Source organism: Echiichthys vipera, assembly GCF_963691815.1.
Source record: "Echiichthys vipera genome assembly, chromosome: 16".
Classification (NCBI taxonomy): domain Eukaryota; kingdom Metazoa; phylum Chordata; class Actinopteri; order Perciformes; family Trachinidae; genus Echiichthys; species Echiichthys vipera.
The window spans coordinates 4,668,305-4,694,291 of record NC_139841.1 but is presented as its reverse complement, the minus strand read 5'-3'; the positions used below and the strand labels follow the sequence as shown (position 1 = coordinate 4,694,291).

The following is a 25,987-nucleotide window of genomic DNA, read 5'->3' as shown; positions in this document are numbered from 1 at the left end:
ACATCTTAAATATGACTCAATTAAAAACTATGGCTATGGAAATTGTGTCCTCAATTGTTTTGAATATTTCTTGGTCTTTCCTTTGTGAACCTCAATGGGATGTGTCTTGGGATTATAGGCACAATCCTTGTTTATTCATTGTGATCAACAATAAAACTATTTCCAAGTCAAATCAGAGTGACCGACAGTAATATGACTCTATATTTGAATCTGTGTATGAGTTTATTGGGAAAAGAAATTCTGGGAGTAGGAGCAAAAATGTGTTTTACATGTGACCCTGTTAAATGGTTCATCCCATCAAGGGGGAACTTTTTATTCAGACTGGCCGACCAACATCCACCCACACAGCAGACGACGACACTAAGCATTAAAGAAAAAGTTGAAATATCACAACGATTTTATGCTGGGCTAAGAATCAGAATCAGAAATACTTTCATAATCCCCGGGAGGAAATTATTTTTGTTACACAACTCCAGATATACAAACAAAAAATATTATACAGCCGACATACATTAGAAAAACTCTCATTTAAATTTACAGAAATTAATATTTACAGTAGTGAAATGTATACAAGATCAAAAATACCAGACTAATGTGCAAAAGAACAATTGTTTATGATTGAGTCTGAATTACAGAGAGGGGGTGACAGACTCTCCTATGGATGCATTGCATAGTTTAATGACCACAGGCAGGAAAGATTTCCTGTGGAGCATCTGGGTGCGAGGAGTCTTCTGCTGAAGGTGCTCCTCTGCTGGGCCAGTGTGTCGTAGAGAGGGTGGGAGACATGGTCCAGGATAGAGCGGACCTGGACAGCATCCTCCTCTCAGCCACGGTCATCAGAGTGTCCAGCTCCTCCCCCATGACAACACCGGCCCTCCTGATCAGTTTGTTCAGTCTGTTGGTGTCTGCGACCTTCAGCCCACTGCCCCAGCATGTGACAGACAGCGAAGAAGATCGCCACGGCCATAACAGACTCATAAAACATCCTCAGCATCGTCCGGCAGATGTTAAAGGACCTCAGCCTCCTCAGGAAGAAGAGTCGACTCTGGCCCTTTTTGTAGACAGCCTCTGCGTTTCTAGTCCAGTTCAACTTATTAATCAAGTACACCCCCAGGTACTTCTACTCCTCTACAGTGTCCACAGGGACCCCCTGGTTGGAGACAGGGACCCCTTTGTTTTCACCCTCCTCAGATCCACTACGGGCTCCTTTGAGCTGCAGATTATTCAGCTCACTCCAAGTGACAAAGTTGCTCACAACAGTCCTGTATTCACTTTCATCCCCCTTTCCAATGCAGCCAACTAGTGCTGAGTCATCAGAAAACTTCTGAAGGTGGCAGGACTCAGTGCAATAGTTGAAGTCTGAGGTGAAGATGGTAAAGAGAAAGGAAGAGAGGACAGTCCCTTGTGGGGCCCCAGTGTTGCTGTAGGCGTACATACTGTGGTCTGCCCATCAGGTAATCCACAATCCAGGACACGATGGGGGCCTCCACCTGCATCACAGCCATCTTCTCCCCCAGTAGAGCCGGACGGGTGGTGCTGAATGTGCTGGAGAGGTCAGAGAACATGACTCTCACAGACTCTGTTCAGCAGGTAGGGGACGCATCAGCAAGTGGGGTCTCAGCTGATTGTATGCCAATGCTTTAGTAGCACTTTACCTATTACAGCTCAGTAATAACATGGTGATGGGGTAATAGTATGATAGTTGTGGATTTGCAGCCTTGATTAATGGTTATGACACATGAACTATACACAAATGTTTTCAGGTAACAATTACCAACATTAAACATATGATTGGCACGGTACCTTGAAGATGTTTGGAACATTAGGGAGGATGAATTTTAGCATTATAATTAAGTAATTCATATAAACTTTGACTTCCAAAAGAGTTCATGTGATTTTGATGGTGTTCTTGTGATAGTAGCCTGTAATATTATGAAAGCATCAACCTATATGACCTCATTATTATCAGGTTATTCATTTACCATTATCATGTGGGCACTGAGATGTAATGCAAAGTGCTACTGACTTTTGCTTTGGATGTTGGAAATCCTTTTAACCAGTTTCTTTTGTGAGATTTGACCTGTTTTATAAATGTTAGGGACAATAAAAATCCTGGTTGGTCTCGTCTGTGATTCCCCGTCATGTTCATGCTGATAGGTGGGACCTGGCAGGGTACCTTTTTGAATCAGGTAAGGTTAAGGGAAGAACTTGTGAAAATCAGCGTGTTCTTACTAAGTTGTGGCGTCCAGGACGTCACAGAGTTTCCTGCAGCTGAAGGGTTCCCTGAGGTGCTCAGGTTCATCAACGATGACAACAAAGGTAACTCTCCCCCGATACATATCTCCTCAGATGAAGAGGACGTGGAGAATGTTGTTAACTTTGCAGGTGATCACCCTGGAGAAGCAGACGTTCCTGAGTAAGATGAGAAAGAGGATGATGAAGTCACGGGTAACAGCGATGACTGGACTGACAGGGAGGAATCTTCTGAGTGGACCAGCCATGAATCTGGTTATGTGTTCTCTGACACCGAAGAAGATGCCGTCTGCAGTCACATCTAGTGGCTGGATTTCCTTTAAGCAGTGAGGGCTGGCATTTGCGTCTGGCAGGGTCGGCTTTCCCCATAGGTGCCATCTTGCACCAGGACCTGTCTGTATCCAGTGACTTGATTTTAGTTTTGTAATCTACAGAGATGTCCTTTGCGTCTGGCTGGGCTTGTTTGTGTATTGGAGGGCTAATGGGAGGTTTGCACAGAGGCCATGGTTGTATGCTGAAAGTGACTCAGATTAGGATTTCAGCCCTGTTTAAAGCGGGACTGGCAATCCTTCTGCAGTCACATCTAGTGGCTGGATTTGTCTTTAAGCAGTGAGGGCTGGCCTCTGCGTCTGGCGGGGCTGGCAGCACCATAGGTAGCGTCTTGCACCAGGGCCTGTCTGTATCCAGTGACATGATGTTAGTATTAACCTTCAGGAGATGTCTTTTGTGTCAGGGAGGTTTTTTTAGGCTGAAACCGCAGATAGTTTTGGCATCCAACGCCTGAAATATAATATTATACACTATAGTACGATCCAATAAACAATAAAATAAAATAAGTTTCTTAGAGGGAACCTTGAGCCGTAGATCCTTGGCTGAGAGCCAGACCTTCTGGCCGGGCTGGTAGGCGGGAGCAGGCCAACTCTTGCGGTCTGACACTCTCTTCATCCAATCCCCCTTTGTGTTCAAGACCTGACGGGCGGCTGCCCAAATTCGACAACAACGTTGGACCATGGCATGGGTGGACCAACACTTCCAACTCGTTCTCCGGAAAGAGTGGGTGCTGGTACCCTAAGGCGCAATAAAAGGGAGAGAGGCCGGTGGCTGATGTAGGCAGTGAATTGTGTGTATACTCTACCCAGACCAGGTGTTTGCTCCATGTGGAGGGGTTCTGGCAGACCACACACCGGAGTCTGGTTTCCAGCTGCTGGTCTGGCATTCGGTCTGGCCGTCAGCTTCCGGGTGATATCCCGAGGTCAGGCTGGCCTTGGCCCCAATAAGTCGGCAGGACTCCCTCCAGAACCGGGATACAAACTGAGGCCCCCGGTCTGAAATAATGTCCTTGGGAAACCCATGAACTCGGAAAACATTAGTCATCATGATCTCCGCCGTCTCCTTGGCGGATGGTAGCGATGAATCTGACCATCTTAGAGAATCTGTCGACAACCGTGAGTACAGTGTCGTTACCTTGTGAGGCCGGGAGCCCCGTCATGAGGTCTAGAGAGATGTCTGACTGTGGTCTGGAAGGGATGGGGAGCGGCTGGAGAAGACCCATGCAGGACCTGGATGACTTCTTATTCCAGGCACAGACCGAACACGCCTCTACGTACTCCGGACCTCCGACTCCTTGGATTGCCACCAGAACCGCCTATATCACAAACATCATTATTTTACTCCTGGATGACATGAAAGCAGCCAAGTGTGAGCCCAATGAATCACCTGCGAACAAACAACCGATTCTCGGGGCATCCCCTAGGTGGTGGGGCCACACCGTTAGCTTGCTTTACCTCTGCTTCTATTAGCCACGTTACCGCTTCTATTGGCCAAGTTACCGCTCCTACAACACAGTTTAGTGGAAGGGGACACAATCAGGGAATCCCAGTGTATGGGACTACTTTATGCATGATCCACTGATATGGATGAATATGAAAATATGAAGCCCTTTTTTTAAACCTGCTGATCATCCTGTGTGAGAAACTACGTTCATTTGTGTTGTAGTGGGGCAGCAGAAATATATTTGTCAAACATTCTTTTTTTTCCACCATTTCAATCATTTCCCTGGGGTCTGCACCCATGGATTGTGGTAATGTTCCTGTTGATTCCAGGTGATGGAGGAGGGAGAGGAGACCTGTCCCTCTGATGGCTGCCACCATGGTTATTCAGAACACACGTCTTGTTTGGGTCCTAAGGGGACCTTAGTTTACCTGTTTGCTTTTTTTAATCAACGTAATCAAATCTGGAAGAGTAAAAATACAAGCTCTTCCCTTTGAAAGACGGAAAAAACAAGCAGGGCGTGAACGCCACATGGCCAACTCAGTGAAACGTGTGACGTTGACGTACGGCGCGTACACGTCAGTGACGTGGTGAACACAGGGCGCCTGCTGCTCCGGCGGTGAGTTTAAAGAGTCTCGGCTGGAGTGCTGCAGCCAAACCGGAGACAGCGCCTTCTCCTTCTCCTTCTCCTTCTTAACAACATATTACACTTTCAGCTTTGAACCGGAGGAAATGCCACAGCACAGGTATGCTTACGAATGCTTCTATGCGCTGTCAATGTTACATATTTGCACGAGCGATACCACACGAGACTTTTCAAAGTGCCGTCCATGTGGAAATGAGGCACCGCTACCTGGTTAGTTGCTCCGACGTGTTTGAGTTCTAGAAATACCTCTTATCTTTAAAAGCCCGGTTTAAGTGAAGTGTAAGTGTGTAACGTTAGTCGTGTAACACGTGTGTGTGTGAGACACCGTTCTGGGGAGCTTTAGTATAAAACTGGAGGTGATAACAGTCGATACCGCGCTTTCGAGTCAGCCAGGCCTTCCCCCGGGTCTCTCTCTATCTCCCTCCCGGGTTAACAACGTATAAGCTAGCCCCGGAAAAAGAGAGTAAACAGGGTGAGTAATTCTGCGCGTACAGATGTTGCGTAAAATAGATCTACAAAGTATTGGCGTTTTCTGTTGCAGTTAGAATTTGCGCGGTCACAGCGCTGGTAGCATCATCAATATGGCGGGCAGAGAGAGAGGTTGTCTGGAGGAAGCCAAGTCGCGAACCAATGTTTCTGTGAGAAGTTGCTGTAAAACAACAGAAGAAAGTGTCGTGTAACCTCGCTGACGTTTTGACCCAGTGTGTTAAGTAGTTTCTCCCTCCACCCAGCATGCCCCTGCAGGACCTGCCCTGCCTCGGTCTCCAGGGCTCCATGTTGTCTCAGTCCCAGAGAGGCAACAAACGCAAGTCGGGAGGCTGCCTCGGTGAGGGTCTGGATGTCGAATGCACCCCAACGGAGCTCATCCAGCAGTGGTCCCCACGCCACAAGCACCAGCGGCTCATCTGCAAGGGCAAAGAGAACGACTGTAACCAGTTCGTCCTGGCCAGGAGATCAAGGAGGAAAAGGGAACCCACGTCATGTAGGAAACCTGTCTCTGTGCACTTCTAAAAAGCTGCATTGTTTTGTTTGGAGCTGTGATGAATTCATACTCTGTTCTGCCTTTTCATTTCCCTCTGCAGGCGTTTCGTGGGATCAACTCCCAGACGAGCTGCTCCTCGGGATCCTCTACTTCATGCCCCTGCAGGACCTCCTCAGGGTGTCGACAGTTTGCAGACGCTGGCATCGCCTAGCGTAAGTCTAATCATTGCACTAGTGATATTCAGATCAGAGGGTGAGGGGAGTGAACTGTTCTTGCTTCACAGCATGCTCATGTTGCATTTGCACACAGTTTGCCCCATCGTATGATTTTTTTTAAACCCTGCCATATATCTTTTGACAAGATCAGAAAATATGCGTATGGGCTCTATCCATGTAGCTGTTACATACGGTTCCCTTCCTCATGTTTGGAGTTATAAAAAAATCGGACCCTATTTTTCCAGTTGAGTTCTCTCCAAGTCCTGGAGCCAGTGGCCGTGCACTGTTTTACAATTAACAAACCATTCCTCCTCAGTTATTTGTTCCTTCAACTCTTTTTCCCATTTTTCTTTGATATAAAGAGAGGAAATCTTCCTGCATGACAACAAACCTCTGTATCAGGTTGAGATTACTTTACATTTTTTACCTTCAAACGCATCAATACCTTCATTATCAGTGTCAGTTTTTATCTCCTTCTCATAATCCTTATTTGTCGGTATGGATATTGTTCATGTTCATCTAGTCCATATTTATCCCATAACTTTTCAAAACTCTGTAGCTTCCCTCGTTCACCCCTGGTACATATTGCTGTAATGCCTTTTTTTGCCCATTGCTTAAACTCTTGCCTATGACATTTCAAATAGAATTTGACTGCATCCTCCTGTGTGTGTGTGTGTGTGTCTGGTCCAGATTTGATGAGTCTCTGTGGCACGGCGTGGATCTGGAGGGGTTGACTCATATGGGTCCAGCTCTGCAGAAGGTGCTGAAGTACGGAGTCCGCATGATGCGCTGCCCTCGCTCCTTTGTGGAGGAGCTGCACTTCACAGGCACTGGGTGAGTCAAGTAGCTGAGGACACTTGCTCCAGATTTCATTCAGCCGAAACTACACACACACACACTCACACTCACACAACTGCCACATTTAAAGCTATAATTCTACTGCTAACTTCATAGTGAGACACACACATGATCTACCTCTCTCGACTGCTCCCTTGTTAATGTTATCACAGAAGACTTATTGAATTAGTGCTTAACGGAGTTTGCTACTTGTACAACACATTAAAAAAAAAATTCCCAGACACATAGACCCAGCAAGGAGTCAATTTAGGCTGGGCCTAAGCCGGGTCCACTGGAGTAAACTCTGCATACAGTGGAAACACAGAATACACTATTCCCTCCAGATTGCTAAAAACGTACTATTTTGGGAAATTGCAGAGTTTTAAAACATTTTTAACAATGTGAGCTAGTTACGGTTGCTCTCACGTGGGCGGATTTCTTTCTTCCCAAATGAAACATTTCACAGTCCTCCCCTGAAAGAGGAAAATAACAAATCTTTAATAATTCAAAGGGGAAAAAAAGAAACATTTTGATGTTGGTGTTGTTTTGTCTTTTCTCATGTTCAGCCCTCTGCAGCTGGTTCTGATGGATCTGTCCAGCTCCATCATCCCCACCTCATCACTGGAGAGCATCATGGGTCACTGCAAGTTGCTGGAGTATCTGAGCCTGGAGGGTCTGCAGCTCTCAGACCTCATTATGAGGTACGTTTTCTACCCTGCAGCTCCACTGCCAAGACTGGATGGACAAACATCTGTTTCATATTCCTCTCAATACTTAGTGATGTCAACCATACATACAGAATTTCTGTATATTTTTTTGTTTTACAGTGTGTCTGCACCTGTGGTCTCGAAGTAACCGTGGATGGTATTTAATTAATTATTTTGTTCTGTCCCGTGCTCAGCTCTCTGTCCCAGAACCCAAACCTGCTGCAGCTCAACCTGAGCGGCTGCTCCGGCTTCTCTGCTCCCGCTCTGGCCAACATGCTCAAATCCTGCAGCAGGTCAGCCGCTCAGAATCATGTTGTCCAAATACACACACGGTTCCATTTCATCCATCCTCCAACTCTGCAATTTATTAATGCTGTGTGTGTGTTGTTTTTTTCTGTTCAGAATAGAGCAGTTGAACATATCATGGTGTGACTTCAGCAATAATCACGTGAAGAGTGTTGTGAATAACCTGAGCTCCAGTGTTACTCGCCTCAACCTCAGCGGATACAGAGATGACCTCATGCTCGACGGTAAGTGAGCTTATCAATTTTTGATTGTGGAAATGTGTAGAACATGCGTTTTTGTCCAGAATATGGCCGTCCTTATGTTCATCCTCTTTTAGATGTTGGGAATCTAAAGCATTCCTAAGCTTTCACTTCACGTCAAGTTGCTTCACAGGGCTCCAGACTGCGACCAAATGGTCACATTTTGCGACCAAAATTTGAGAGTGAGAAAGTTCATGTCTCCTGTGTGAACTCGTGCATACAGAGATGTGTGCACCTCATCAGACAGTTAAACAGTTAGCTTTACCCCTGACTGCCTCATGAAACTCTGATGGTGAAAAAAGGTCACTTGTCACAAAATAAACACTCTGTTGAGTTAAGATTACATCCGGGATATTTCTGTATCCATCTCTAACCTGCAGCTCTCCGAAGTCTTTGAACAAGTCCTCATGTCTGTCAGCTCCATGTTTCTCCAGGTTGGTCTGTATCGACTTAGACACTGCAAAGCCCGTCTGTAAACGATGCTTTGTCGGCTATGTTTTTCGCTCCATGCGTCTGCTTATAAATATGTCTAGGACGGTCCACAGCACTCGAGCCACTGTCAGCCATGTCTGTCTCACTCTTTAAGTGACATGTCACTATGAAACCACGCCCACTCTGGCTGCAGACAGTGATGAAGCAGAGAGAAGCTGCACGCAGACAAGCTGCCCTGCTGTCGCACTAAGTTCATAAAGTATCAATACTAATAAAATATGAAATAGTATTGTTTGTAACTACTGAGGTGCCTTTCTAGTATCGGCTTACCGTACAACACTAGTTTGGAATGAAACGGCGAATGGCGCTCATATTTTTTTTGTTAGGCCGGTTAAAGGGTGTGTTGTTTAGCTGGCTTCCTAAACTGTAAAGTGCTGCGAAAAATCCTGGGTAACTGATAATAAAAATGTCTTGCTTACAGGACAACATGTTTATGTGTGTGATGATGTTGAGCACGGCTTTAGACTCAGGACAGCTCTGGGTGTTCCTCTATCCTCTGCACTCTGTCACTGCCTTTTTACACTGATGCTCCTGCTACGTTCTCCACTTGCACACCTGTTTCATTCCATCTCTGTTCTAAATGATGTTGCTCAGGTAGTGGTCAATGTGTCCATACCCACAAGAGGTCAACAGCATGCAATGGATCAGAGTACAGGGCCCAGCCGGTGTTGCAGGCTCATCGATGGACCTACGGTGTCTAATATGAGCCTGAGCATACACGTCAAACACAAAGGTCTGTAGCGTGTCAGGATCTCCACCAGGTGGCAGTGTCCCCTTCGGCCTTAAATGCTGTGTGTATGTTGGGGACATCATAGACTGTGTGGTTCAAACCGGACTGCCAGCTAAGGGCAGCAGGGGCGGGCTGTCCCAGTGCAAGGACTGACATGGTCACAAAACATTCTCTTATTGGTTTCTTATTCTGTCAATAAGACGAAACAACAAGGTTAACATGATTCCAATAAATGTAGTTCTATGTTTAAGAAAAATATCAAATTTAAATCCCTACATGCAGTTATGTCTGCGGCCACTAGTGGGTTCAGTGAGCCCCCTGAGGTCGGGGCGCCCTGAGGGGGTTGCTGCATTCAAATATCATTGGTTGAACTATGAGGCCTTTTTACATATTTAGAATATGCCATAAACGAAATTGATGAATCTGAAAACTTTACAGGGCCCCTGGCAGAGTGCCATGGACCACCCTTTGAGAATCTTGGCGTCAGTGATCTGATCACGCGGTCCAGTGAAAACAGTCCTCCCATTCATTGTGAAAGGGGCTCTGGTGAAAAGTTGGGACAGCCTTAACCTTTAGAGAAACGCAACCTGACTTCACGCTGCGGTGACCAATCCAATCAGACTTGTCACAGTCTGTTTGAGAATTCTAAAAAAGCGAAACACAAGCACTCGGCGTCCCGGGAGTTTGTAACAGCTGATGTTCACTTTGCTGCAGACATAAAGATGGGAGATGACCGTATTGTCTCTTAACAGATTTGAAGGTGCTGGTGACAAGATGCCCCCACATTCAGACGCTCGATTTAAGGTGAGATTTTATTCCTCAAAAAATGTTTTTCAAGGCATGACATTTTAGAAATGTACTGTTAATGTATTGATGCTAAAAATGAACACGATGTCTGATTTGTTAGCTTCATCATATGATCAGCATTAAGCACTGAAATCCAACCAATCAGTGACTGTCATAGTGTCAGCCATATCTATATGATGGTGTTAGTTTCTTCCTCTGATACTACTTCTTTTTATCACCAGCTTATAAAAGTCCCCCTTTACTTTGTTTCTTAAAGCTTTTATTGTGAAGCGGCAAAATCCGGAAATGTCGGGTTTCCTTCAGCAGTAGCATAAAGCAATTCTTACCGTTGTTGCATGTCTCACAGGGATTCCCTCCAAAGCCCACCCTCTTCCCCCTGCTTGTCTCCTGACGCTCCCCCCACAGGTGTGCTGAGAGAAATGCTCGGTTTCAGGTGCAATCGGAAATTTCCGACCTCCAACTAGGCAGAGTGCACTGGAATGACTGTAAAAGTGGAACCTCCTACTAGCGAAGAGGTCAATCTCCACTTTGACAGTCATTCCAGTGGACTCTGCCTAGTTGGAGGTCCGAGAATTCGGATTTCCCATGACACCGGAAGCATGAACTTGGCAAATAATTTTATTTGGACCGAATAAAAAGATTTGATGAGTTTCAACACCTGGGGGATGTCGTTTACATTTTAGTGTGCATATGGTTATTGGGAGCATTTTAAGATTACAAAAGTGTCAAACTGCCACAAAGGTAAGAATCGCTTTAACAAGAGTTAGAGGCTACAAAAGTCCTGTGAGCTGAACACAGACACTCTTAGGGGATTTTCCCGGGCCCCAGTGCCGACCACAGTCAGTCGCGCTGTCACTCAGCCCCTCCCCCCAGGAGCTCACAGACGGACAGAGACGATTGTCTCGTGAGGATTTCCTGTTAGCTGACGTGAGGCTAACGTGACCTGCTGCCACGGCTTATGTTAACGATAACCTCCCATCACTCGCATGCAGTGAAGCTTTGTTTGGCACCGGGGTGAAGTCAGTATTAAGTTGGATATTCAACAGATATTCTGGTATATCTGGTCCCAGCTGGGCCTTTGGATATGGAATATCCAGCTCAAAAGATGAGGCACTGAAATCTGGGTTGTCATTGGGTCCAGTAGATGCTGTTCGTTTAAGGATTCGTGCCATTCTAGACACCGGGTTTCCATAGCCAAGCCTAAAGACGAAATCAGGCTGGACTTTTGCTTTATTCACTTTGTAAAACAAAATGAATTTTATGAATGTATACATGGATAGAAGTTTACTGAATTGTGTTAAAACAATTGTGCAGCAGCAAGTTTTTTTTTTTTTTTAAACAGGAATTACCATTTAAATGTAAACTTTCTTATATGTGTGTGTGTGTGTATGTATGTATGTGTGTATATATATATATATATATATATATAATATATATATATATAAACAAACTTATAAAGGAATTAAAATTCCAGTGTATATAAAGTAGTAGTAGAGAATACATAGAGTTGAACAGACTGGCCCAATTGTCATCAAGCACTGATGTCGGTGTTGGCCTTATATCTGATACCAGATCAGTGCATCCCTGGGTTGCACGCTCTTTCTCCTCAGCATTGATTCTGCAGCTCTGATGAGCCCACTGTACACCTCCTGCTCAGCACCACACACACACACACACACACACACACACACACACACACACACGTACACACAAAAACTTAAAATGATGTGAATATTGCTGTGTACATAAGCAACGGTTTGCCAACCAGCTGCCTCCTCTGTTACAGTGACAGCACTCTGCTGATGGCCGACTGCTTCCCCGTCCTCAAACAGCTGGAGGATCTGCTGCATCTCTCCCTGAGCCGCTGCTATCACATCCACCTCGCTGCTCTCACGTAAGTTCCCCAGCTGCCGTCGCTGCTTCTCTTGCTTTTGAGCGACTGCGGTGAAGGTTCCAAACCATGACTCGTGTCGTGTTGTGTTTCCAGTGACTTGGCGACGACGTTCCCCATGCTGATCCTGCTGGACGTGTTCGGCATCGTGAACGACAGCCACCTGGCCTCTCTGAAGAAGGAGATGCCTCACATCGGCATCAACTCCATGCCCTTCTCCAGCATCGCCCGGCCCACGCCCGCCACCCGCCTCGTCGGCTGCTCCATGTGGGACAGGAAGTGTCGACTGAGGTTCAGACTGTAACCGCCACACCTCCGTGGTGTTTTTCAGCGGAGTTGGTTTCTGTTGCAGAGTGTTTGTTCCTGCAGTATTCCAACGCACACACAGGGGGTCCAGCCCATTGTGCGGTAACCGACATGTTTCAGTGTTTCCTGCTGCTACAGAAGATGTTTTTAGTGTTGGCTTGCATTACGGGTACTAAAGGTCTCAAACTGGACCAAGTCTTTAAGTACTGAACATGCAAGCTTGTAGAGAAATATAGTATCATAGAAATAGAATGAACATTGAACTGTTTTATGGTCATTTGACTATTTCAAGAGAAAATGACGTCAGTGAGGCCTTAGTGACACACCCACTAGTTAGAGAAGTCCATTTTGGCCCATCCTCTAATGAATACGATTTTATGACTTAATAGAAACATGAAGCAATTCAATCCAACAATTATCAAGTCCTGTCTGCAGCAAGGCAACAGACATATTGCACCAAAGACGCCTCTCTATGCGTGTTTGTCGCTAAACCTCCCCTCAGTGAGTCCACCACCGCTGCGAGTTGGCTCATGTGGGAATGATCCCGCTACAACACTCCCAGTTCTTTGCAGTGGGAATGGTGTGGCTGTTCAATACATGTGCGCTGATGGCTGAGGTCGGGCACTGACCTTGAATGGTTACAGTCAGGATGTATGTTGAAAATGGATCAAACAAGTCGCCGTTGTGTTGCTTTGAGTGGGGATGTCAGTTCTACTCCTTCTATTTCTGTATAACACGTTCTGTAGAAAAGTCAGAGTTGGATGTTGGATCAGTCCTTGTTGGAATGTGTTAACACAAACGTTGAATGAATTTTTGAATCTGTTTTAGGTTCTAATAATGTGTTAATTTAAAATATTTGAAAGGGAAACCTGGTTTTAAAGACTGAAATGTTGATCTGTCTCTAAGTGTTTGGCAGTTACTCCTCAGATGTTTGAACAATACTGATGTCACTAATGTTCTCGCCTGTAATAATGAGAGAATGGAGGCTTTTAACGAGTGACAGGTTTTAATGTGAAATGATGTGTCTTGAATCTCCAAAGCGTCAATATTCCTGTTGAACACACTGCGTTTGTGTGGGTGTGTGCTCTCTTCTCTGCAGCTGCACATTAGTGCTTTTACGATGAGCCCATTATGTCACTGTGCTTGTGTCAGTGCAGATGTGCTGTACGTCACCAGATCATTCAAACGTCCTACAGGCTGAACTTTAGAGGAACAGGAGTTTTACCTTGTGAACTGTTTTATTTTCCCTTGAGTCTTAACAAGTAAACCACTGAATATACAACTGTTCTGTGTCTGCGTTTGTCCCCCCGGGTTGAAATCCTCAGGGTTCGTAGGTGCTTGAAATCCTTAAATGCTTGTATTTTAATGTCGTTTGAAAAGTGCTTGAAATTGTATCTATTGTATTTCTTTCACAACCAATGGCTATAGAATTAAAATTGTATTTTTTATTCCTCTGGTATTACAAAACACAATTGTCTGTAACTCTGTTTGGGATTAAATAAAGGTAAAAATCATTTTCAATATGTATTTGTAGAAATATGTTGTTCATGACAGCCCTAAGGTGCTGGAAAAGTTGAATTGGACCTTGAAAGTGCTTGAATTTTTCACAACACATAGCTATAGAATTTACATTTAATTTCTTATCCTTCTGGTAAAACTAAACACAATTTTAGTTGTTTATAACAATACCATCTCTTTAAATAGAGATTAGAGATAAGGTGAAATCATTTTCAATATGTCTTTGTAGAAATCTGTACTTTGACAGCCCTAAGGTGCTGGAAAAGCTTGGAAATGGACCTTAGAAGTGCTTGAATTTTATCTTGGAAAAGGTGCATGAACCCTGAGTCCTACATGTCTGTCAACTTGAGATGAAATCTGAAAGTTAATATCACCTTGGAAGTAATCCTGACACGTCTCACAGGCTTCACGAGTGTGTACTGTAAATACAAATACAGTACATTAAAAATGGTCAATTACATGTGTGGCATGAACTCAAAGTACAACAGTATAGAAATCTTCCAATTCAAGTTGAAGTACAGTGCAAATATGAGCAGTGAAAGTCCTGGTGACTGCAGTAACACGTCCTCTGTAAGTGATGCATCAATGTTAAATCAGCTTTTTAGACTTTATATACCGGTGGGTCGTTTAGTCCACTTATTTGGTGCTATAAAAACAGTGAACCATCATGACTGACAGCTGTGGCTGACTCGTGATTGGTCGATACTTTGATGACATGAATTTGCTGCCTGCTCACTACTGCGCAGACTCTGGATCTGGGAGAGTTCGCTTCAGTGTGCAGTGGGAGGAAGTGGAGACACCTGGTCCATCTTTATACACACTCTGGTTTACACCTGTGCTTCAGTCGAAATGTTTCATCCAGTCACTGGTGTAATCGATACCATGGGTGATTCGTGTTCTGGTGAATATCAACTGTAGCAGTCACAGCCAGGTGTGGCCCCTGGTTGGACAGAACCATATGTGACCTTTATGAGTGTATTTAACATAGGGCACTTAGTGGAAAGCTTTATATCCAAAGCATAATACATTACTGGGACATGATTCATTTCAATCCCTATCAAAAAGTCTCACTGAAATGGTCCCAATAATACAGGCGGCAGTGGCTCAGTCCAGAGGGTTGCTTGGGCGCTGATCCATTGGCAGCTCCCTCGCTCTGACATCTCTCCATAAATTGCATGTATAGGTCCTGTCTGTGCATGTGTGTGTTACCTGAATAATAATAATTATAGAGTGAAAAAATGTAATTTCATTGTGGGATTAATGAAGGAATTCTTCTTCTTCTAAAAGCTATTAACAGCAGATAGATCTGTATGCCAAGAGGTTTGGGTTCAGTCTCACAGTCAACAGTGAGGCAGTAATGAGCACACACAAGCATTTCTTTTTCATACCACTTTATCTGATTGAAACACAAAACACCTCTGAACATACGGACACGCTATATTCATGAGGAACCCTGCCTTTGGCACGCTGCACATTACAATTTCCTGATCCTTTTGTAAACGAGTCCTCAAACAGAGCCCCTCCAGGGCGGGGAGGTGTCCTAAGGTGCACCAACAATGTTTGACTAATCAAGTGGAATTACAAGTGGATACAAGAGGGCCATCAGAACTGTATGGAATATTGAAAATGGTTACGACTACTCCACCGTGCTGGTCAAACTGTGTCCTCTTCACAATTTCAGCATCCCCTTACAGCATTGTCCAAGCGTAGTGTCAAGTGGCTTTACAGATTCTAAACATTTCTTTGCATCACTTTATCCTTTAACACCCTGGAGTTTTTCTTGTGGCATTTTAGTCCTGTGCACCCCAGGCACATACTGCTCTTCCAGTAGCATTCCCAAAGCTACTTTTCCAGTCTTATGAGCGTTAACAAGACATACTCTTGACCTAAAACGGGATTGTGCTTTTAGCACAGTGTTCTGTTTTTAGTGCAGTTCATTCTTTCCTCTCAAACTGAATTCTTGGCTCAAATAGCTAGAAAAAAATATAAGCTATGTTCCAAAAATATCTTTAGTCAACAAACAAACTGTAACAAACGGCCATGGTGCTTTCAGTTCACCATATACAGTAGATACCTTTTAAACAAGAAATGAGACTTTTCAAAGGGACTTTTCAATTCTAGATTTTCTTCATGTCAACAATTGTCCTGAACCGACCCAAACGACAGTGAATGGATCATAATGTTCTGCCTCTGTGACACAGAGCGCCGTTGTTGTTAAAAACACATCAGTGAGTCACACTGTTCATTTCCATGAACACACACTTGAGCTTATTTTGACCCACACACACTGTCCTGCTGCCACTAATACTCACTGGAGCTCCAAAGGTGGATTCATCCACCGCTCCAAATAGTCCCCAATTCCCTGCTGTTTGAGTTACTTTTGTTAAAAAGTAGAGTGAGCATCTGTTTTAGGAATTGACTAAAACCTATTTCCTATTATTTATTGTTATATTTGTGAGCCGTTCTGTAAGATCTATGTCTTCAGGAGGAACCAATGGACTCAGGACTGGACACAGACTGTGTGGGAGTCAAAAAGTCTGACGAACTGGGATTTGTTGACAATACAAAAAATACAATATTTTCATTCTCATCCTTTAAAATGAATTAACCGAGCACAACGGGTGTGAAAGCACATCACAAAATGCAATCTGAAAACTCTGAACTGAAAGATGTCCTATTCCACCTAAACATCATGGATGCTCTTTTGTCTGTTCCGCTCTGTAGTTCTGATGCGATGAAAGACGGTCGATCGACACAGGCTTTAAATGTTTGACACGTTTTACAGCCGTGAAAAGGATTAGAACCTGTTCTGACTTGGCATAGTGGGAAGGAGAATAAAAAGCAAAAGAAAATATATCTGATTTGGAAATAATCAATTTGTAAAAATGCACACATTTAAGAAACCAATAGTAACAATGATACCTTTCTCTCAGGTATGAAAGCATTCCACACTTGTGCTACCTCCCTTTGAACAGCGTGAGAGAAAGCAGCCATGTGTCATGTGCACTGGACTCTTTAGTTTTCCAGATCCACCGTACGGAGCTGGTCCTCGTCACTCATGCTGATCGTAGCGATGGCCCCGTCGTTGAACTCGAACGAAGTCCCACCGTCGACCACCATGCAGGCGTCCCAGCACCTCGAGCGGACAGACACCCTGAAGCAACAGAGGCATTAGAACATTCAGAAAAGGTGCACCGTTACAGCGTCTTTCCAGGGTCAACTCTTATTTAGCTTTTGTTCAGAGACTGAGCAACATTGACTGACTTGCTGGCGAAGCCTCTCTGCCGACTGTTGGAGAAGACTCTGTTGACGATGGGCTCCCTGACGCTGTACAACAAACGTCTCTCATCCGGACCGAACACCAGAGACTCGTTGTATTCATCAGTAACTGAAAAAACACACACACACACACACACACACACCCAGGTACCATCGTCACATGAGACAACAGGCAAACACACTAAGAGTGCACTCACGCTGTCCATCGGTACCGTGCCCAAGCACATTAAACGGCTAAAGTCTAGTTCGTTTGACCAGTGTGAGTGCAACCGTACCGAGGCTAGGCGCAGTGCGCTTGCCAGCCACGGCCCGTTTGGGAGAGGTGGGCTTTTGTAAAGCACGTTTCCACATGTACAAGCACAAGTGAGCGCACGTGTACAAGCACGAGTCCTACAGCGGCTGTGATGTAATTTTACGCGCGCCTGTTGGGACATAGAAAAAAGAAGGAGGGACCATGCGCAGACATTTAAAACAATGGCGGCAAAAGGTTCACGTTGGTGTGATGAGGAGGTGGAGTGTTTACTGCAGAATTGGGCTGATGAAAATATTCAAAAACAGTCAACAAGACGCACAAAAACTCTGAGGAGTATGGAAAGATTTGTAAACAAAGCAACGCATCGCGATATGGTCCTCAATGTGTGTGACGTGTTACGGCGTGATGACGTAAGGACAGGCAAGAAGCATTTGCGTGAGGCCCAGGTAGTGTGAGTACAAACAGGCCTGGAGGGGGGGACAAGGACCCTAAAGCACGGGGCACGGGACGGATGGACACTGGGAGTGCGCCCTAAGTCAAAAAAGAAATAAATAAATAAAGGAGGATTATCAACTCACCCTTTTTAATGAAGTCGTGATTAAGCGGGATATCAAGGCCGGTTTGAGACTTTCCTGCACAGAGACACGTTTGTCAGTGAAGTCCGGGGATTTTTAAGACAAACCTGGTTTACTTTAAATTTTAACATCCACACCTGCACATGTACGTACCGATTTTTAGAACCTCCTCCACAGCTTGTTCAGCAAGTTTGTTGATGTTATAGGACCTGACCAAGACAGAAAAAAACAGTGGATTATTACAGGGTTTAACACATGATGTCAAATCACTATGAACTGTGGAGTCAGCACTGAAGTGAGGATCTACCGCTGTGTGCTGCGTGTGTGACAGAGAAACTCGGGACAACGTCCAGACCTGATCCCACTGACTCAGGGCTCATGCACGGCTTGTGTGGGTCATCATGACCAAATGCAGCCCTGGAAACACCTACAGTGCCTATAGGAAGTTCTGATCCCCTTTTGAAATAGGCACCGTTTTTGGTTTACAGCTTGAAATGATAATAGATTAGGAAAATAATCCAGCGTGATTTGAACATTTTCTCCACCTCACATCAACTGTGGTGTTTTTGATGTGACTTCAGAATAAAATCAGCTGTTCCTCTGATTTGACTTCAGAATAAAATCAGCTGTTCCTTTGATTTGACTACAGAATAAAATCAGCTGTTCCTTTGATTTGACTTCAGAATAAAATCAGCTGTTCCTTTGATTTGACTTCAGAATAAAATCAGCTGTTCCTTTGATTTGACTTCAGAATAAAATCTGTTGTTCCTACAAAGTTGTGGATAGGAACAAGTTAGGAGAAGGATCTAAAAAGATTTCCAAGACTTTAACTTTCCCTCTGAGGACCGTTCAGAGTATTATCCAGAAGTGGAGGCATATGGATCCACCCAGACCTGGACTAGATCAGGCCGCCCCTCCAAACTGGAGACTGAGCCAGGAAAAGATTGATCAGGGAAGCTACCAAGAGTCCCATGGTGACCCTGAAGGAGTTCCAAGTCTCCTCCTAACACATGACCCCATTGGGCTTTTGAGCATGTGCGAGTGTTACTTTGCATGTTATAGTGCCAACCTGATGGTCTTACTCTTTATGGTTTTAAAGCAGTTTGACATTCTGGTAATTACACTTTATTATTTAATAAAGTGTAAATAATTACACTTTATTATTTAATAAAGTGTAAATAATTACACTTTATTATTTAATAAAGTGTAAATAGTGTAAAGTGTAAAATAATTCTTTCTAAGAGTTTGATGAGAAGATCGATGCCAGACATGTCTGTCCCTTCAGTATGAAGCTTAAGGTTAGCTTAGCATAAAGAGCGCTCAAGACGGATGGCGGTCCACCATAGAGCCTACGGTCTGTCCAACATCCTGACCCCTTAAACGGTCTGTTGCTGTTTCTGAATGCTTTCCTCTCAACCAGTTTGTTTGTTTGCAGCATAAGTGTTTGTGACGATCTGGGCCGACAGACCAACCTCTGTCAGCAGAGTCACTGACATGGGACTTATTTACATCTAGAGAGGGAATGTCTCTGTGATATTGAAATACTCCGCAAAGAGGCAACAAGTGCTGTCATTAGTGGGTCATATGATCAATCACCATTGTTTTAACTCACTATAGGAACTTAAAAGACAATTAAATAGATGAAAATCTTCCAGAGTACAACTTTAGGGCCTGTGTAATGTTCACAGTGAGAAGTGATAACGGTGATTTCCCACAGGCATATGGACATGTCCCAACTTCAACCTTACCTCTCTTAAATAAACAGTGGATGAGGATTAGGCAAACAAACAATGTTAACTTGAGAGTTGAGTAGAGGTGAATTTACCAGGCTTTGGATCCTGTTCCTGTGCAAATGCTGAGTCCTGAACTCTTCTGCTTCTCCCACGGGCCGTCGTCCACAGAGATCTCATAGTAGGAAGCCCTATGGAGCAAGAGGTTAACATGGGGTTTGAAGAGGTTTAACTTCACCCTGTGGTAGACAGAAATTCCCCTGGTGAGTGCTGGAGACACGAGCAGGGTGATAGTGAAGGGGCTGGGGATTAATGAGGGTTACAACATGCACACAGACACGGGCACACCACGTTCAGATGGAGCTGCGTGCATCAGTGAGGACGACAGAGGTACCTGGAGGACAGAGATTCTCCGATGAAGATTTCATTCAGGCTTCTGATAGGGAGGAGACTAGGTTTGGAGAAGCTCTCGTGTAGTGTCCCTGTCCCTGAGAAATGTCACTGCATTAGTAGAAGAATAAAAACATGTACTTACAGATACATTTCCGTTCAAAAGTTTGGAATCTCCTGCCACAAAAGCTTGAGTGAGTTCAGTCAGACCAGCTGAGAGGACGACTCTGCATTTCTGAATGCCCTGAGGCTGTCCGCTTTATAAATAGATGGTATTTAGGTTAGTACATGGAGAAGAAAACGCTGTACAAAGGCTCAACCAGACTGACAATTGAAAAGGCAAAAAGAGACAGATCCTTCTGAGCAACAGCTGAATAAAAAGAAGAAATCAGCAGTCAATGGGAAAAAAACTAAAGGCTTAGCATCAAAATGTGTGCAGATTCAGAGCTGAAGTCGCTAACTTTCTATGAAAAATTGTTGTTGTGTGCCTCCACCAAAAGTCTCACTACAGTTTACATACAAACTGCCCAGACTGACATAATATCACACACATTTGCTCGGACAGATAACTTCTGGCCCCTCGCCCATGACAGATTTACAGCCAGCCAGATCCTGGGGAAGCCAATCAAAACTGTTTATCTCATGTGGGGCAGGTTTCAGTATGAGCCTCCATCATCTTGTGCTCAAATCAGTGGGTCACACAGGAGACAGACAGACAGAAGGACTGGGACAAGAACACATGATGGGTGCTGGAGTCCTACTCTGCTTGCTGTCCATGGTGGTGATGCGGTGAGCTTGGCTGTGCTGCTCCAGGCTCAGCTGCTGTTCGTGCAGGTCCACAGGGGTGGGATTGATTCCTGTGCCCTCCAAGTGCACACGGATCCTCTGGCGCCACAGCCACCTGAACACAGGAGCAGAGAGGTGAGGGGACAACGTATGCTGCTTCCCCTCCTTCACTTGTGCACCATCATGCTGCAACTAAAACAGTGGGAATGTCTTTTTTTCTTACATTTGAAGCTTCTATTGAGGTTTTCAAATGAAGCTTTAAATGTCTTCATTACATCTTGGTCTAATGATTTCAGGCTATACGTAACATTTACAACTCTAAGTATTATTCTAAGCAGATCTTTTTCATCTGAAAATCACTAAATCAACTCTGACAGGAGAGTTTTACCAAACTCTGTTAAGCCCTATTTGGAAAGGATTAGTTTAACGTGGGGTAGAATAATTTTACCTCAGGATGTCTGTAATATAAATGGCCAACTCGCACAGGATTTAGAAATCCCTGTATTCTACCAGAGGTGGGAGGAGTTACTCAATTGACCTACTATGTCACCTCCCTATTGATATGTGAGTGCTACGTAGCTTCCTGAAAAATTTAAGTAAACGCAAAACTAAAGGACAGCATCTTTTATCTAAAAAAAAAAGTGATAGGAGTGCTTCTATATGACGGATTATCCACATATGTTTCACAGAGGGTTGTATTCAGGGGGGGCAAATACATCGAGATTTTTTTTTCGTCTAACAACTATTAACGAAGATATCCCAGAGAGACACTAACAGCCAAATGTGGCTAACACTGATTAGCTCAGAGCAGCAAGGTAACCACTAATGCCGCTCAAAATAACAGCAAACCTCTGCAGCAGCATTAGAAGAGTCCTGACACACAAAACAAAGCAGCAACAACTTAGTTAGTGAACCCAGAGTTTATTAAAAGAGTGTTTTAAAGACTAACCTACTGGCCCCTGTACCAGCTCCTCTCATAGTAAAGTCCATTCAGGTGGATTACCAAAGTCAATCCCAAAGGAAGGAGCCCATTGGTGCTTTTTTTTCTGTGTAAGGACTCTTCTCATGCTGCTACAGAGGTTTGCTGTTATTTTCAGCAGTATTAGTGGTTAAAAAAGACGTTTCAATGCCTTCACCGTACTGCCCCAAGCTAATCAGGGTTGGCCACATTTGGCTGTTAGCAACTGTAATCGACTCTGGGATTTCTCCGTTAATATTTGTTACACGAAAAAAATAGTCTTGATGGCTTATTTGATGAGTGAATTGTTGATTTTACACCAGAATTAAACTCTAAGTGACGGAGCACACAGGAGGACAGGCACAGCACAACAGTGCTAGGATTACTTGTGGGTAAATACGCACCTGAACTCACCACGACAGAGTTTCTTCAGTGCCTCTGGGAAGACATGAGTGTACCGCACAGGCAGGCACAGATGACCTTCTGACCTATAGTAGAAAGAGAGAAATGCAATGAACTCAAGTGAATAAAAGAACTGTTAAATAGTAATAACATAAGGCGTACTCTCTTGACTGTGTGTATGGACCAACTTCTCCACTTATCTTCTTTCAAAGAGCCACAGTGTATTACGCCTGATTGTTCTTCACACATTCCACGATCCACGCCCTTCCCCAAAAGTGCTGTTCAGCCTTTTTACCTCTCAGGGTCTGTGTTAACTCCAACAACTGGTTTGTCCTTGCTTAAAACCTTGCTGGCAACAAGTAGCATTGTCCCGTCACCTAACAAAACAAACTGCAGTTAGAGAACTTGTATTGTGCATTTGCATGTATTGTCTGAAGCCTTTGTTCATGTGACTTTTTGCCCCCTGGATTGAATAAGTCAAAGTCCTGTCCATTATGTACGTCAACAAAAGTTGGTGTTCAAGGAGTTTTATTTTATTCAGTGTTCATTTATTCAACAGATAGAACCATAAAAGGAATAAAGGGCGTGTACTTCTTACAGTGAGTACAGAAAGTATTCAGACCCCCTTAAACTTTCCACTGTTAATTTGCAGCCATTTGCTAAAATCATTGAAGTGGATCTTTTCTCTCATTAATACACACAGAAAACACAGACTTGTAGAAATGTGTGCGAATTTATAAAATAACAAAAACATAAGTATTCAGCTCAGTATTGAGTAGAAGCACCTTTTTGAGCTCATACAGTCATGAGTCTTCTTGGGAATGATGTGACAAATTTTTCACACCTGGATTTGGGGATCCTCTGTAACTCCTCTCCAGTTCTGTCAGGCTAGATGGTGAACATTGATGGACAGCCATTTTCAGGTCTCTCCACAGATGCTTAATTGGGTTTAAGTCAGGGTTGCTTCTAGCTGGACCAGTCAACAACAGTCCGAGTTGTTCCTGAGCCACTCCTTTGTAATTTAAGCTGTGTGCTTAGGGTCATTGTCTTGTTGGAAGATGAACCTTTGGTCAAGTCTGACATCCTGAGCACTCTGGAAAAGGTTTTCTTACAGGAGATCTCTGTACGCGTTCATATTACCTTCAATTACAACCGTCCTGTCCCTGCAGCTGAAAAACTGCCCCCCAGTATGATGCTGCCACCACCATGCTTCACTGTTGGGATTAGTTTGGGCTGGTGATGAGAGGTGCCTGGTTTTTCTCCACACATACCGTTTAGAATTAAGGCCAAAAAGTTCAAGCTTGGTCTCATCAGACCAGAGAATCTTATTTCTCATAGTCTTGGCGTCCCTCGTGTGTTTTTGGCAAACTCTGTTTGTGTGTCGTGCACTGAAGAGAGGCGTCTGTCAGGCCACTCTGCCATAAAGCCCCGTTTAGTGGAGGGCTGCAGTGATGGTCGACTTTCTAGAACTTTCTCCCATGTCCCCACTGCATCTCTGGAGCTCATCCACAGTGATCTTTGGGTTCCTCTTTACCTCTCTCACCAAGGCTCTTTTCCCTGATTGCTCAGTTTGGCAGGACGGTCAGCGTCCCAAACATCTTCCATTTAAGGATTATGGAGGCCACTGTGCTCTGAGGAACCTCGAGTGCAGCAGAAATTCTTTTGTAACCTCGGCCTGATCTATGTCTTGCCACAATTCTGTCTCTGAGCTCTTTGGGCAGTTCCTTCGACCTCATGATTCTCATTTGCTCTGACATACTGTGAGCTGTAAGGTCTTATATAGACAGGTGTTTGCCTTTCCTAATTAAGTCCAATCAATTTAATTAAACACAGCTGGACTCCAATAAAAGGTGTAGAACCATCTCAAGGATGATCAGAAGAAATGGACTAGTGTCACAGCAAAGGGCCTGAATATTTATGGACGTGTGATATTTCAGTTTTTGTTTTTAATAAATTTGCAAAAATGTATACAATTCTGTGTTTTTCTGTCAAAATGGGGAAAGAATGAGGGGGAAAAAATCAACTGGATTTTAGCAAATGGCTGCAAATTAACAAAGAGTGAGAAATTTCAAGGGGTCTGAAAACTTTCCGTACCCACTGTATATGCTGTATTTATAATGATTCAATGTCACATGCAGAGGAGGGTCATCAAATGACTATATGATCTAAAATACCTACCTCCAGCAGAGATAATGGCATCTGCCCATCGAACTACTTCTTCATCATATTCTCCTCTCTTCACCACTCGAACCTCAATGCCTTCTCTCCTGCAAACACAGACAGAAAACAATATTTGACGAGTCCCAGTTGCAAAAAAAAAAACACACACCTTTCTCCTCTGCTTCTTAATTTAGTCTGCAATGATCTTCCTGTGAACCGTCACAGCTCACCGCAGGCTCTTCACAATGTGTTCCACATTGTTTGTGTGGATGTTGTGTCTTTCCAGCAGGCCGCTGTAGCTGGAGCCCTTCATAGCAAGCTGCAAAACAGACAGAGAAACCCATTGCAATACGCAAAATCTCATCATGTCTAAAAGAGAAGCAACATTGTTCTCGCACCCACCCATTTAAGACACACCTGTATTGATATTCTGTGTTTGTATTTGCGATATGTATGTGAATGTATCTTCATCCATCTAATTGTGATATCTGTGGATGTTATTATATCTGTGGAAGTATCTTCATTGGTGTATTTGTGATATTTCTTGTATGTTTGTTAGGGCTGTCTTTGCTTAAAGAAATTCTTAGTCAACCAACACTTATAGGATGTTGTCTACTGATCACGTAGTTGATTTAATCAACAGATCTGTCTCCACAAAGAATCACACAAAGCACCTCTTCAAATCGCTTTTGTTTCTTTTTAACCAGAGATGTGCTCATAAGAAAAAATGCATTAAAATGACTAAACAGTCAAACAGACTCGGCCCAAAACAGTCGACTAAGGGAGGGCATGTGTAATGAGTAAAAGTCTCTCTCACCAGCTGTTTTAAGTCCTCTTCAGAGAGCCCCGCATAGCGATAGCGCTGCTGTTCAAACTCGTATCGAGTGGTCTTTGTAACCACTGCGACCTTTTCTGGCTTGAAGCCAGCTTTCGGCTGCGATGAGCGGTGACAGACTGAAGTGTGGAGGGGGCGAAGAGAGTTTCCATACAGCAGGCTGACAGCTCGATTCCCAAAGCAAAGTAAGTTCACCACCGAGCAGCGAGTCATTCTTACAAGTGAACACACAACCATTGAACTCAATTACATGTCCAGTAAACAGAGTCGGATGAGGGCTCTGCCGTTATGGAGCTGGCATGCTGCGTCAGTCCTGTGGCCAGGTGAAGTTTCTGTCCATTCACAGAAGTCACACACGCCCAGCTGTCGGGGAAGGTCGTCTAAAGCCCTGCCCTAGCCGTTAGGTGACCCGTTTATAACTTTAGGATATCACTCTCGAAGTGGACTGTTTTCTCAGATAAGTAACAAAACAGCGAGAGAAATAAGCGAACTAGCTATTTAACTAACGTTGCTAGCCTGCTAACCGTATTTGGTAAGGTTAAAATATAGCGTTACGCTCCCAGCTGGGCTTACAAAGCTAAACGTAGCTAGCCGTTTGCTCACAACGTAAGCGAGTGGCGCTGCGTGGCTTAACTCTTACCGCAGACCACACTGCAGCTGTGCCACACTCCTCAGGTCCAAACGCGTTATAAACACCAGCTAAAACACATGGGTTTGTGTCAAGGATAGACGACAACACAAGAGAACACTGTGACCACGGTATGTACCATGCAACTTGGCACGTAGCACCGAGTTGTACGTACGCGCCGCTGAGGGACTCTGATTGGCTGCTGTCCTGCTGCTCGCGACCGTGATGCGTTCACGGCACCTAAAAGTTTAAAAAAAAAAATTTTTTTTTAATTAAATAAAAGTATTATATA

The 25,987-nt window shown here is 44.2% G+C and overlaps 3 protein-coding genes across 7 annotated transcripts in view; 2 read left to right on the top strand and 1 right to left on the bottom strand.

Annotated features, from left to right (window-relative positions):
• The window catches only part of lmo4a (LIM domain only 4a), a 193,931-nt gene that overhangs the window by 109,856 nt on the left and 58,088 nt on the right, over window positions 1-25,987 (top strand). The window lies entirely within an intron of this gene.
• Window positions 4,676-12,179, top strand: skp2 (S-phase kinase-associated protein 2, E3 ubiquitin protein ligase; the record flags this gene model as incomplete). Its single annotated transcript, XM_083930287.1, has 10 exons — window positions 4,676-4,769; window positions 5,401-5,651; window positions 5,752-5,863; window positions 6,557-6,700; window positions 7,270-7,404; window positions 7,605-7,703; window positions 7,813-7,940; window positions 9,930-9,981; window positions 11,771-11,878; window positions 11,972-12,179. Exons 1-10 carry the CDS (start codon window positions 4,756-4,758, stop codon window positions 12,177-12,179), a joined length of 1,251 nt encoding a protein of 416 aa, XP_083786413.1. The 5' UTR covers window positions 4,676-4,755.
• Window positions 14,103-25,833, bottom strand: nadk2 (NAD kinase 2, mitochondrial). Of its 5 annotated transcripts, none has more exons than XR_014593541.1 (13): window positions 25,050-25,833; window positions 24,463-24,551; window positions 24,251-24,339; window positions 22,368-22,449; window positions 22,075-22,158; window positions 20,688-20,827; window positions 19,931-20,024; window positions 19,632-19,775; window positions 17,960-18,015; window positions 17,810-17,863; window positions 16,964-17,087; window positions 16,622-16,853; window positions 14,103-14,118 (listed from the first exon to the last, which is right to left on the bottom strand). XR_014593541.1 is itself a non-coding variant. In XM_083929268.1 (12 exons), the coding sequence occupies exons 1-12, from the start codon at window positions 25,302-25,304 to the stop codon at window positions 16,715-16,717; spliced, it is 1,350 nt and encodes a 449-aa protein (XP_083785394.1). In that variant the 5' UTR covers window positions 25,305-25,833; the 3' UTR covers window positions 15,122-16,714. The 5 variants fall into 5 exon arrangements, 3 of the variants coding, with proteins under 3 accessions (XP_083785394.1, XP_083785395.1, XP_083785396.1); XR_014593542.1 differs by lacking the exon at window positions 14,103-14,118 and adding an exon at window positions 15,122-15,889 and having other exon boundaries at window positions 15,924-16,853; XM_083929268.1 differs by lacking the exon at window positions 14,103-14,118 and having other exon boundaries at window positions 15,122-16,853.